At 53.8% G+C, this 13,773-nt stretch overlaps 1 protein-coding gene across 3 annotated transcripts in view; it reads left to right on the top strand.

Moving 5' to 3' along the window:
* Positions 1–12,418: 12,418 nt before the first annotated feature.
* Positions 12,419–13,773, top strand: part of UBE2H (ubiquitin conjugating enzyme E2 H) — a 110,744-nt gene continuing 109,389 nt past the window's right edge. For 2 of the 3 annotated variants that reach the window (XM_008258202.5, XM_008258200.5), the window contains exon 1: positions 12,419–12,558. In XM_008258202.5, the coding sequence (XP_008256424.1) occupies positions 12,506–12,558 (53 nt within the window). In that variant the 5' untranslated portion in view covers positions 12,419–12,505. Of the gene's footprint in view, positions 12,559–12,841; positions 13,210–13,773 lie in introns of those variants that run through there. The other variant, XM_089328582.1, reaches the window with a different exon arrangement.

Genomic DNA, 13,773 nt, shown 5'->3' with positions numbered 1-13,773 from the left:
AGAGAAAATGTCGCTGGTACCTACCTCCTCCAGGTGGGCTTCCTGTCTTTGGCTCTAGAATTAAACTTAGCCCCATAGTTGTAGGCAAAGCCACTGGACACCTGCTGAGGATTGGCGGCTCAGGCTGTGGAGTACCGGAGGTTGGGAGATGGACTGCAGTAATTTTCCCAGTTCTGATCCCTCCCTGAGCATGGAAATTTGTATTTCAAGCACAAGGGTGCAGGGTGGTGAGGTCGTGAAAATCACACCCCTGGTCCCTGGGGGCTTATAAACCCCCTACCCTCAAATGAATGCAGTTTGCCTGTCCCAGCCTGGCTTCCTCCAAAGCAGAGCTTGAGGCAAGGCCACAAGCCCAGTGCAGGAGAGAGAGGGAGGAAAGGAAGTGAGGCAGGGAGGCAGGCAAGCAACCCAAGGGTTCGCGCTATCATGATCCGGTGTGCCGTGTGGTTGCTCACTCCCTTGGGAAGCTGCCTAAGGCTGGGACAATCAAGGAGAACACAGCAAGGCGGACAATGGCCAGCTCCTCCTAGTCCAGTCCGCCACTCGGGGTCAACGCCCCCTCTTGTTCCAGCTGTGTTCCTGGGCCCCTCTGAGTAACCGCTGGGAACCCGGAAGATCCTTGAGTCTGATCAGGTTGAGCTTGGGTGCTTGGAGCTGCTGCACCTGCCCTGTGGGAGGTGAGGAGATGAAGCAATGCTATGACCACAGCCATGACCACAGAGCCACTGAAGGCCACGAGCCAGGGCTACCACCTCTGGCTGGGATGCAGGGCAAGACCAAGGCAGGGCCGAGGCTTGGGAAGGAGTAGGGCTTAGACATCCAGGCAGGCGTCTAAGGTGGCAGGGGTCCGAGCACTTGGGCCATCTTCCGGTGCGGTCCCAGGCACATTAACAGGGAGCTGGATCCGAAGTGGAGCAGACACTGATTTTTGGGAAAAAATGGCCATCTAGATTCTAAGTTTGTTCAGGCCCCTGCATTGATCTGAAGCCAGGAACCAGGAGCTTCCTCCAGGTCTCCCACGCGGGTGCAGGGGCCCAAGGACTTGGGCCATCTTCTACTGCTTTCCCAGGCCATAGCAGAGAGCTGGATCAGAAGTGGGGCAGCCAGGACTCGAACCGTCACCCATATGGGATGCTGGCACTACAGGTGGCGGCTTTACCCACTACGCCACAGCACCGGCCCCAACCATTGTTGTTTTTTTGTTTTTTTTTTTTTTAAGATTTATTTATTTATTTGCAAGTCAGAGTTACACAGAGAGAGGAGAGGCAGAGAGAGAGAGGTATTCCATCCTCTGGTTCACTCCCCAGTTGGCTGCAACGGCCAGAGCTGTGCCGATCTGAAGCCAGGAGCCAGGAGCATCTTCCAGGTCTCCCAGGCATGTGCAGAGGCCCAAGGACTAGGGCCATCTTCTACTGCTTTCCTAGGCCATAGCAGAGAGCGGGATCCGAAGTGGAGCAGCTGGGTCTTGAACCAGCGCCCATATGGGATGCTGGCGCTTCAGGCCACGGCGTTAACCAACACTGTGCCACAGCGCCGGCCCCCCAACCATTGTTTTTTTTAAAAAAGATTAAGAACCTAGTTGGTTTCTTGTGCTCTCTCCTCGTGATGTAATGATGCAACTGCCTGCAAGGCCCCGAGGCTTTGCAAGTTGGAGCTGGACCTGCAAGTATGAGAGGGCCAGGGTCACCGGGCTCCCCGTGACCAGGCAGCCAAAAGCATGGCACTGGGCAGTAGGATTTTTAAAAGATTGTTAGTATTTATTTACTTAGTTTCATTTTATTTGAAAGGCAGGGACACAGAGACAGAGACAGAAATCTTCCATCTTCTGGCTCATCCCCCCCCCCCAGTATGCCCGCAACAGCCAGAGCTGAGCTAGGCTGAAGACAGGAGCCTGGGACTGAATCTGAGTCTCCCATGTGGGTGGCAGGGATACAAGTACTGGAGCCGTCATCTCTTGGCTCCCAGGTATGCCAGAAGCTGGAATGTGGAGCAGAGCTGGGACTTGAATCTAGGCGCTCTGATGTGGGATCCAGGCCCCCCAAGCAGCAGCTTAACAAAGCGCCAAATGCCCTTGCCAAGCAGCATGGCTTTTTCTTCTTTAAGACTCATTTGCTTGGGGCCAGCACTGTGGCCTAGTGGGTAAAACCTATGCCTGGCCGGCGCCACGGCTCACTAGGCTAATCTTCCGCCTGTGGCGCTGGCACACCAGGTTCTAGTCCCGGTCGGGGCGCCAGATTCTGTCCCGGTTGCCCCCCTTCCAGGTCAGCTCTCTGCTGTGGCCAGGGAGTGCAGTGGAGGATGGCCCAAGTGCTTGGGCCCTGCACCCCATGGGAGACCAGGAGAAGCACCTGGCTCCTGGCTTCGGATCAGCGCGGTGCGCCGGCCACAGCGCGCCGGCCGTGGCAGCCATTGGAGGGTGAACCAACGGCAAAGGAAGACCTTTCTCTCTGTCTCTCTCTCTCTTACTGTCCACTCTGCCTGTCAAAACAAACAAACAAACAAAAACAAAAAACAAAACAAAACAAAAAAACCTCTGCCTGCGGTGCCAGCATCCCATATGGGCGCTGGTTCTAGTCCCGGCTGCTCCTCTTCTGATCCAGCTCTCTGCTATGGCCTGGAACAGCAGTAGAAGATGGCCCAAGTCCTTGGGTCCCTGCACCAACGTAGGAGACCTAAACGTATCTGCTGGTTCCTGGCTTTGGATTAGAGTAGCTCCAACCATTGCGGCCTTTTGGGGAGTGAACCAGCGGATGGAAGACCTCTCTCTTCTCTCTCTGGCTCTCTCTCTGCCTCAGTTTTTCTGTAACTCTGCCTTTAAATAAATAAATAAATATTAAAAAAAGAAATACATAAAACTTGCATAACTTTAATTAAAAAAAAAACAAAGAAAATTGTGGGGAGCAAACCGGACTAGACTGAGTTACTGGAATTAAGACTTATTCTATGCATCTGCTCTCCCACAATATGGCGCTGGGAGAGAAGTAAACAGCTTCTACACAGCTGCCTCCAGTTCAACCAATAAACTGTAGGACTTGCTCCTGATTGGAGAGCAGCGTACTCGGCGTGTGGGCAGCCGAGTTGGGATTGGCGGAGGAGGACTATAAAGGAAGAGAGAGACGGCATGCACCAGGAACATCTAAGGGGAACATCTAAGGGAACACCTGTGCAGCCCCCCAGAGAGCCGGCCGGCGGTGTGCCGCTCCCCTGCGGAAGTGGGGAATGTGGCCAGGGGGAACTGCCCTTCCACGGAGGTGGAAGGGATAGTAGCCAACCCGGGAAGAACCAGCAGCAAACCCGGGGAGGGCCGAGCAGACAAAAGAACAGCGCAGGGTCCTGTGTTGCTCCTCCACGAAGAGGGGGAGCAACAGAAAATTGCAATGTATTTCTCTCACCAGCTTCTAATCATAATCTAATTTTATAAATAAAATATTGTTTTTAAAACATCAAATGAGCCCTGGAGGCAGAGAAAACCAGGATGAAAGAAATGCAGGAGGGAAAGGAGGCAACACTTCTGATCTCTTGCTTCCACCTGCTGTTTCTGCGGTCAGCTAAGCCAGCTCATCCTACCAGCACCTCCACTTTTCCTCCCGAAAAATCCACTGCTGAGTCCTGGCTGGCACTGAGAGGAATAAGCAAAACTGGATTGAGGCTTCTCAGACTTAACTTCATATTTGTATATATGATTTATTCTATTTATTTGAAAGGCAGAGTTACAGAGAAGGAGAGAGAGACGGAGAAAGAGAGAGAAAGAGATCTTCCATTCACTGATTCACTCCCCAGATAGTGGCAAAGGCTGGGTCTGGGCCGGGCTGATGCCAGGAGCCAGGAACCAGGAGCCAGGAGCTTCTTCTGGGTCTCCCACATGGGTGCAGGAACCCAAGGACTTGAGCCATCCTCCAGGTATGTTAGCAGGAAGCTGGATTGGAAGTGGAGCAGCCGGTCTGGAACTGGTACCTATATGGGATGCCGGCACCATAGGTGGCAGTTTAATCTGCTGTGCCACAGCAGGGGCCCCAAGCCACCCCCTGTGATGTCAGCATCCCATATGAGCGCTAGTTCATGTTCCGGTTGCCATGCTTCCCATCCAACTCCCTGCTAATGTGCTTGGGAAGGCAGTGAAAGATGGCTCAAGTGCTAGGGCCCCTGCACCCGGGTGAGAGACCTGGAGGAAGCTCCTGGCTCCTGACTTCCACCTGGCCAAGGCCTGGCTGGGGAGTGAACCAGCGGATGGAAGATCTGTCTGCTTCTCCCTCTCTGTCACTTTGCCTTTCAAACAATAAATTAATTTTAAAAATTACAAATGAATAATTAGTTAATAGCAGACTGTAAGACATTCCTCAAGACAACTGGCTTTTATGGGGCCATCACTGTGGTGTAGTGGGTAAAGCCGCCATCTGCAGTGCCGGCATCCCATAGGGGCGCCAGTTCGCGTCTTGGCTGCCCCACTTCCGATCCAGCTCTCTGCTATGGCCTGGGAAAGCAGTAGAAGATAGCCCAAGTCCTTGGGCCCCTGCACCAGCATGGGAGACCTGGAGGAAGCTCCTGGCTCCTGGCTTCAGATCTGCACAGCTCCAGCCATTGCGGCCAACTGGGAAGTGAACCAGCGGATGAAAGATGGCTCTCTGCCTCTCCTTCTCTCTCTGTGTAACTCTTTCAAGTAAATAAATACATCTTGGGAAAAAAAAAAAAAAAAGACAACTGGCGTTGCTACTTCAAAACATCAATGCCATAAGAAAGTAAAAAAAAAGGGGGGGGGGGCTGCTCTAGATTACCCTAGACTACTGAGCCATAAAATCAAAATATATTATGTGGGGGCAGGCATTGATTAAAGCACCCTACCCAATACTGGGGTATCTGGGCTTGGCCCGGCTCCAGGCCCTCTTTCCAGCTTCCTGTGAATACACACCCCTGGAGGCAGAAGTGCTGTCTCAGGTGGTTGGGTTCTTGCTGCCCACGTGGGAGACGCGGATTGAGTTCTGGCCTCCCAACTTCATCCTGGCCTGGGGCTGGTCGAGGCCATTTGGAGAGTGAGCAAGTGGATGGAAACTCTGTCTGTCTGTCTCCCAGATAACAGTAATTTTACAAAAAGTTCATAGAGTGACCAGCGTTGTGGCATAGCAGTTTAAGCTGCTGCCTGTGACACCGGCATTCCGTATGGGCACTGGTTCGAGTCCCAGCTGCTCTATCTCCAATCCAGCTCCCTGCTAACACACCTGGGAAAGCAGCAGAGAATGACCCAAGTACCTGGGTCTTGCTTGCACTCCAATGAGAGACGTGGATGGGACTCCTGGCTTCAGCCTGGCCTAGCCCAGGCCATTGCAGCCATTTGGGGAGTGAATCAGCAGATGGAAGATTTCTCTTTCTGTGTCGCTCCCTCTCTTTCTGTAACTCTGCCTTTCAAATAAATAAATAAATAAACATTTAAAGAAAAAGTTCATGGAAAGATGAAATTACATAAACTTATTGTGCTGCAAAAATTTTTTTTTGAAATCCATGCATACAAGAGATCACCAAAAAAGATAAAGGAAAATACACAATATGAAAAAGCTACGCCGGCCGGCGCCGCGGCTCACTAGGCTAATCCTCCGCCTAGCGGCGCCGGCACACCGGGTTCTAGTCCCGGTTGGGGCGCCGGATTCTGTCCCGGTTGCCCCTCTTCCAGGCCAGCTCTCTGCTGTGGCCCGGGAGTGCAGTGGAGGATGGCCCAGGTGCTTGGGCCCTGCACCCCATGGGAGACCAGGAAAAGCACCTGGCTCCTGGCTCCTGCCATCGGATCAGCGCGGTGCGCCGGCCACAGTGCGCTGGCCGCGGCGGCCATTGGAGGGTGAACCAACGGCAAAAAGGAAGACCTTTCTCTCTGTCTCTCTCTCTCACTGTCCACTCTGCCTGTCAAAAAAAAAAAAAAAAAAAAAAAAGAAAAAGCTACGCACAGATTCCAAAAAATGTTTTGTGCTAAAACTTATCTTAATGGAGAATGGGTTTGGGAATGGGAGAGGGAGGAGGAAATGGAGTAGGAGTGGGGATGGGAGGGCAGGTATGGTGGGAAGAATCACTATGTTCCTAAAGTTGTACTTAAGAAATTTGTACTCATTAAATAAAAGGTTTCTTTTGGGGGAAAATCTTATCTTTTAATTCCATTTTCCACAGTGTGAAGTACCTTTGTAGGTGAAGTGATAGATACGTTAATTAGCCTGACAACCATTTCACAATGTACACACATACCAAAGCATCATGTTGTACAACCTAAGTATATACAACCTGCTTGTCAACTATACCTTAATAAAAATAAATAGCTAACAGCAGAACCGTGTGTATAACTACTGTGAGTATATTGTGTATCTGCACAGTAACACATAAATATAGACATATAGATAATATGGTTCATTTGCATACTAAACAGAGCTACATTTCTACCTGGAAAAAGCTCTCAAAAACAATGCTTTGCTCTGGCTGCTGGGCGGAGAATGGACTTGTGGGGTCTCGGTGGGCAAGGGCGGGAGCAGAGGGTGGGGTCGAATTAGGTGACAGGCACAGGAGGAGGACTGAGGTCTGGCAAACAGGTTGAAGGGAGGTCTCTTGGGAGTTGCTGATGGCTGGGGTATAGGGATGGGGGAAAGAACAGTCAAGGAAGACAGGGAGGATTTAGTCTGAACAACTGCCCAGTTTAGAATGGACCAGAATGCACATCCCCTTTAGGGGCCCTCATGGTCATGAGGAGGTAGTATTCAGCCACAAATTAAGCTTTTCATTGGAGTTAACAAAACAGGGTGGCACAGTGGAACACAAGCGGCAAGGACTTTGAAGTTGAGGACCTGAGTTTGAATCCTGATGTTTCTTCCATTTGCTGTCTGTGTGACTTCTTTGAATCTCATTGTTTTTTTTTTTAAAGATTTGTTTTATTTATTTGAAAGACAAAGTTACAGAGAGAGGTAGCAAGAGAGAGAGAGAGAGAGAGAGAGAGAGAGAGGAAGAGGTTTTCCATATGCTGGTTCACTCCCCAAATGGTTGCAGTGGCCAGAGCTGGGCCCATCTAAAGCCAAGAGCCAGGAGCTTCCTCTGGGTCTCCCATGTGGGTGTGGGAGCCCAAGCACTTGGGCCATCCTCCGATGCTTTCTCAGGCGCACTAACAGGGAGCTGGATCAGAAGCAAAGCAGCTGAGACTCAAACCGGCACCCATATGGGATGCAGGCACTGTAGCTGGGGCTTTAACATGCTGCTCCACAGTGCTGGTCCCTTCCCTCTCCCTCCCCTCCCTCTCCCTACCCCCTTCTTTCTTCTTCTCTTTTTTAAAGATATATTTATTTATCTGAAAGGCAGAATTACATAGAGAGAGAGAGAGAGAGAGATCATCTATCCACTGGTTCATCCCCCGAATGACCTCAAGGACCAGGACTGGGCCAGGTGGAAGCCAGGAGTTCTTCTAGGTCTCCTATCTGGGTTCAGGAGCCAAAGCACTTGGGCCATCACCTGCTGCTTTCCAAGGAGCTCAGAAGAGTTGAAGACAGGAGGGCTGCCGGGGAAGAGGCTGCAATAATCCAGGTCAGAGGCGATGGCTTGGTGGAGGCGGTGGGGAAGAGCCTGGATGTATTTAGATGGTGCAGCCAGCAAGATTTCCTGATGCCCCCATCTCAGGGCTAGAAAAAGAAGGGTCAAAGAGCAGAGCCGAGGCTTTGGCCTAGCAGCCAATATTTCATGGTTCTGAACTCTGGAAGGCAATTTCCTGTATTTTGGCTTAACAGCTGCCACTTACTGAGATGGGGGAAAGCTATGTGAGGGGGTGGTTCCAGAGTTTATTTCTGGACGTGAGGGGATATCCCACAGGCAGCTGTGTGTATGTGTGTGTGTGTCTGAGCCTGCAGGGCAGGGGCGAGGGCCCCTATCAGGAATGTGCAGGAAGGCGTCCGTGTAGCTGGCGCTGGAAGCTGGGAGGCTGGGTGAAGTCACCCAGGGGTTACCTGGACACACAGAATAGCAGAGGCTCCCCCGGGACTGGGCATCACGGAGAGGAGAAGCAGGTGGCCTCCAATGACCGAGGAGATGCAGATGTGAGGGACCGATTCCTGTGCTCCCTCTTTGATGTCTGGCACTCTGTGTGTGTGTGTGTGTGTGGTGGGGCAGGGGAAGGGCAGGATAATACCACTTCAGAGGTTGCCATGCCTCCTGTCCGATCCAGGCAGGAGTGGTGCACGCACTATCATCCCATTTTCCAGATGAAGAAACAGAGGCACAAAGGTTCCGTGTCCAAGGCTACATCCACCAACAGGACTGGGCTAGCAAACGATGCGCACATTCCTGAGCTCCCTGGCTGCTTCACTGGGGACCTGCTGTGACTAGGTTACATGGCGATGGCTTGAAATGCGTTTTAAGCTGTATTTCCAAGGGAGCCAAGGAACTGCTGACCTGATTCTCGAGGGTCTGGGGCTGTGGGCCCACACACCGAGAGCACCAGAGCTTGGAAAGAAATGCCCTCCCCACGAGAAACCCCGGGCCACGGGATCAGGAGGCCGCGTGCAGCGGGGAGCGGGGGATTTTCACACCGGGGAGAAACAGCGATACATTCATTGCGGCTTCAGAGCCACCAAGGTTAGCGGGGGAACTGCAGAGGCACAGCAGTTTCTGGGATGGGCTCTTCCACCCCACCGACTCCCTCTTGGTAGTTTGCTCAAAGCGTTGCATTCTCTGCAAGCTTATTTCCTTGCCTGGGAGAAGCTGCTTCTGCCATCGGAGGCCCCATGGGTCAAGCGTGGCCCTGCCCTGGGCAGAGATAAACAGGCTCCTGTACACATTTCCCAGATTGCAACACTGGTGAGTCAGGCTGGCTCGCACAGCTGCGGGCTCACAGGCACCCCTGGGTTGCACCTGATAAGGAAGAACACGACTCATTCCAGCGCAGCGTCTTGTGAGTGCACACATATAAACAGACACTCCCTGGCCCCGTGTTGTCTTGGAGTGAATTAGTGACATTCCGAATGATTGAAACATCGGAAAAAGAGCTGACAGCAAACTTCTACTACAGCGGTGCTCCCGGTTGTTGGAATCCCAATTAAGTGGGACTAAGGCTGTCAGCTGGCTCTATGTTTTGTTTTGCTTTTAAGTTTTATTTGTTTGAGAGGCAGTGGTGGGGGAGGGGGAGAAAGAGAGACAGAGAGACAGAAGAGTGCGTCCATCTGATGGGTCATTCCCCTAATGGTTGCAACAGTGAGACTGGAACCAGGACAAGCACTTGAGGCATCTTCCACTGCCGCCCCTGGCACGTTAGCAGGGAGCTGGATCAGAAGCAGGCAGAGCAGCCGCCACTTTAACTGGAGCTCCAGTACAGGGTCCCAAGCGGCAGCTTAACCCACTGCGGCACAGTGCCAGCTCCCGGTAGCTCTAGCTCGGGGCTACCTCTTGAGCCTTCCTGGTCAAGGGCAAGTTCAGGCATCCTCTGCAGCTGTGGAAGGGAGAGGGGAGGAAGGCAGTGGAGGAGGCAGCACAGGGGAGGTGGATTTATGAAGGAACAAATGGTGAGAGCCCCAGAGAGAAAAGGAGCAAGCTGAGGCCACTACATCTTTGAAAGACCAAAAAGCACCGGGAAAAAAGCGGATGCCGCACAGTGTCCAGCGAGTGGGACAAACGGGAGGCTGACTTCAATAATCGCGCGATAATCCCACCACCAATAACATGTCGCACCTTGTAATCAACACTTGGCCTTCATTTCTAGTTTATAGTTCTCCCCATTCGCCCCACAAACCACTCAAGGGAGTAGTGCCGTAGAAGCCATGTTTTACATAGGAGAAGACTGAGTTACCCGAGGCATAATTAAGAGAGAGGTGGGGCAGGTTTGTCCCAAGGAACCCGGAGCTGAGATACCAAAGACACAGTCACTCTTGGCGTTGACTGCTGTTCAGTGACTGCCTGGAGGGCTCCATCTCCCATAGCATTTCTGGGTGCTTCAGCCCCACCTCCTCCAGTGCCCAGCACATTTCTAACACTAAATACTCCTCTACGTTTGACCCAGTATTTGGATCCCAGCAGCTACAGTGTTGGAGATTAGAGCACCGGGGAGGTTTCCCGGTCTCCTGCTCCGTGCCCTTGTTCCTCAAGCGTCCCTGCCGTAACCTGCTCTTTCAAGTCTGTTCTGTACTCCGCTCTGTGACTCCTCTAAGGTTCCCACTGTCCCTGACAGGCTGGGGAAAACCGGAGGGCACGCAGACCCTCCCTTACTTGAAGGACATCACAGGTGCACTTAACCCACCTGGAGCAGTCGGGCAGGTGTTGCCTCCTGGCATCCTCAACCTTTGGCCTGTATCAGAATCATATGGGGGGGAGGGGCTGGTTAAAGACCCGGATGTCCAGGTCCCATGCAGCCTTTCTCAATCAGAATTATCTCCCGGGGCTGGGGCCTGAACTCTCATGAGCTGTGCCAGCTGTGCAGGTGATTTTTGAAATACACCAAGCTTGAAAGCCACCAGGGGCATTGCAGGGAGCCCGGGTTAATTAGGTGACGGCGGCAGGGGTGTTTCGGGAGAGGAGACAGCTGCAGTAGGAGCTCAGAGAACCAAGCTGACACCGAATCAGGAGGACAAAACTCTGCTCTGGCTTTTCTCTCTCCTTAAGAGCGAGGTCAGATAGAGGGGGTCGGGACTCTCCATTCAGACATGTCCTCCTCCTAATAGATGTGCTGTGTGCCATAGGAGAGAGCCATGAACTCCCGTTGGAAGCAGTTAAAATAGCCCATGGTTCTCAGAACATAGAAGAGAGGTCACCCCCTGCAGAGCCGAGGGAATGGAGACTTATTATTTAATGGGTACACAGTTTCTGTTGGGGGTGATGAAAAAGTCCTGGAACTGGAGAGTAGCAATGGCTTCCAGCACGGTGAATCTATTTAATGCTTCCGAGTTACATACTGCAATGCTAAATTTTACGTTATATACATTTAGCAGTGAAAAAAAAAATAGCCAGGCCTTTTGAGGGATGGAACTGTAGGAGCAGACAATATTCAACTTCACCGATGGCTGCTGGCCCAGGTGCACGCGTTGTGTGTAGGCAGTTACGGAAGCGGACACAGCTCCCAGCACAGGGGCTGACAAAGTACAAGTGGATTCACAGGAGCAAGGGGACAGCTGGAAACTTCAGGAAAGCTGACATGGATATGGGCGATGCCTGGAACCCTGTCTCCTGCCCTCTTTGTCTCTCCAGCTTCACTGTGCACAGGGATCACCTGGGGAGCTTGTTAAGCTGCACCTCCTAATTTCATAGGTTTGAGGGGAAGCTCACGTCTGCATTTCTAACAAGTTCCCAGGTGACGTTCATGCCGTAGCTCACACAGACTGGGAGGGCTGTGCGCGTTTAGCCTTGTTTAGTTCCTCACAATAGCCTCGTGACCCCCAAAGTGAGAGCCCCCAGGAGGGGCTTAATTATTATTATTTATTGATACCGAGGCAGTGTATGAGGTGCGTGCAGGCGTTTGAAGGATGGGAGAATCTTTGCCGTGAACTCTAGCATATTCGAGCCGTCCCAGCTTCTAGGGGTCGCTCACCTTGTGATCTCAAATTCTGTAGAATAAGGGTGTTAGTTCTAAGTTGTTTCTGGCCTTACCACCTTGCTGCCTCCACTCTGATCCTTGAAATCGTGGCCTTGAACACATGAAAGGTAATGGCCCTGATTTGCAAACTGCGGGGAAGCCTCGCTCTCCTCTGCAATCCTGCAAATTCTCTTCACCTGAGGAGGGCAGGGGCTTTCCAGATCTGGGCGTCTGTCTGAATAATTGCCACTTTGGCCTCCCCCAAATCAAATAAACAGCCTTTGAAGCCGACTGTGTGCGAAGGCAGTTCATTCCCTAAAACACACGCGGGTGTCATAACGTTGCCATTATTTACTATGAACGTCTAGGACGACGGTAACACATTGGCGGTTGAGCGACAAAGTGTGTGGGGAAGGTTGGGGGGAGGGGACAGAGGGCGGAGAGGGCAGGAGAAAGAGGAACTACATCTCCCAGAAGTCCCCGGGAAAGCCCACGGCGCGGCGGCGCCCCACCCCTCTCGCCGCCCGGGCCCGCCCCTCGGATGACGTCACAGAGGTGACGTCACGGCGTCCAGAGCGAGGCTGGGGTAGAGAGGCCGACCGAGCAGGAGTCGTCCGCCTGTCGTGGAGGCTGCCAGGAGTCGGCGAGGGGTGCGCGGGCGAGCGGCGATCGGGCGAGCGAGCTAGAGCGGGCCGGAGGGAGCGTGGCGCGGCGGGGCGCCGGGGCGGCCCCACAGCCGGAGAGAGCGGCGGAGCCGGGCGCCGCGGGGTCCCCACCCCCACTCGGCCGAACCGGGCCGGTGTTCCCCCGTGCGGGGGGCGGCGGCGGCGGCTGACGGGACCCGACGGGACCCGACGGGATCGGGGGTGTTGCCACCTCCGCCGAGGAGCCGGCGCGGCCGCGGGCTCCTCAGAGCCGGGGCCGGGCCCTTGACAGACGGGGCCGAGGACCGGAGAGAGGCAGCGGCGGCGCAGGCGACGGGGAGGCGGCGGCGACACCATGTCATCCCCCAGTCCCGGCAAGAGGCGGATGGACACGGACGTGGTCAAGCTGTATCCTTCGAGGCGGGGGATCGTGGCTGTGGTGGGGGGGCCGGCGTGGGGACCCCTGAGGCTCGGCCGAGGGCCCCGGGGCACCCCAGGCCACTGCCCCCTCCTCCCGCGGCGCCCACGGCGGCTCCCGGCACCTCCCAGGAAGCGAGGGCCTGTTCAGCTCCCCTTTATCTGCAGCACCCCACAATATGCGTAGCTCCTGCTCTTCCTGCAACCCCCCCCCCCCAGCGCCCCTCCAGCGCCCGTGACTTTTCTTTGGGGCTCCCAATACGGCCTCTTTTTTTTTTTTTTTTTTCTTCCCCCAGGACCAGCCGCCTCACTCTGTCTACCGCTGGGCCCACCGTCAGGGTCTCTCTTTCCTGTTTGTTCGCTCTGTATTTCGGGACTCCAGGCAGACATTTCCCGAGAGGGAGGCCTTTCTCCCTGTAGATGCCCCCATTCCCTGCTCTCACAATGCCTCTTGAACTGGGGTAACTCCAGCGACCTTCTTTATCCCTAATTCCTTTCTATATTAGGAAGAGAGTAGTCGGCGCAGGGCCCCCTTTGCTAATAAAGAGCTCGGTGTGTTTTTTAAGTGAGGGACTCCTGGTGCGGTGGCTGGTCCTGGCAGGACCCTCCTGACAAAGCCTATCCCACCCGTGCTCGCGTGCGGTGAGGACCCCCGGGCCCTGCGGCCAGCCTCCCTCCATGTTGTGGCTGTGACAGCTGGGGGCAGGGAGAGCAGGCCTCCCTAGGAGACAGCCCCCCGAGAACCACCCACCCAAGCAGAACTCCCCGCGTGAGGCTAAGGTTCCTGGGGAGTACTCGCCCTGCCCCCGCCCCAACTTTATTCTCCCTGGAGGTTGCAGTGGGGGGGAGCCCCCCACCCCCCCAGCAGGCAAGGGTTCTGGTTGGAGTCCAGGCTGATTATTTCATGACCAGCTAGAGAAATTCGCGAAAGTTCCTGTGACAAATCAAGGAATCGCTTTGGAGGGGATGAGTTAGAGATTGAGGGGGGCCCTCGTGTGGGGAACAACTAAGCCCTGGGGAGGGGGGTTTAGGGGGTAGGGTGTAAAAGGCCGTTTAAGAAAAAAAAGTGTCTCCTGTTTGTCTTTGGCCCTCACCCCATCCCCCCCATTGCCCCCTGTTGCAGGGTTTTGTTTATATAACTCAGGTTGCCGGGCCAGATTCTTCAGGTGAATTCTTCCTGGCTTTTATTTGTTGCCATTTCCGATC

The sequence above is a fragment of the Oryctolagus cuniculus genome, chromosome 3 (genome assembly GCF_051225735.1).
Source record: "Oryctolagus cuniculus isolate XC-2025 breed Fujian yellow rabbit chromosome 3, ASM5122573v1, whole genome shotgun sequence".
In the NCBI taxonomy this organism is placed as follows: Eukaryota; Metazoa; Chordata; class Mammalia; order Lagomorpha; family Leporidae; genus Oryctolagus; species Oryctolagus cuniculus.
The sequence above is the reverse complement of the archived record's forward strand: the minus strand, read 5'-3'. Positions and strand labels throughout refer to the sequence as shown.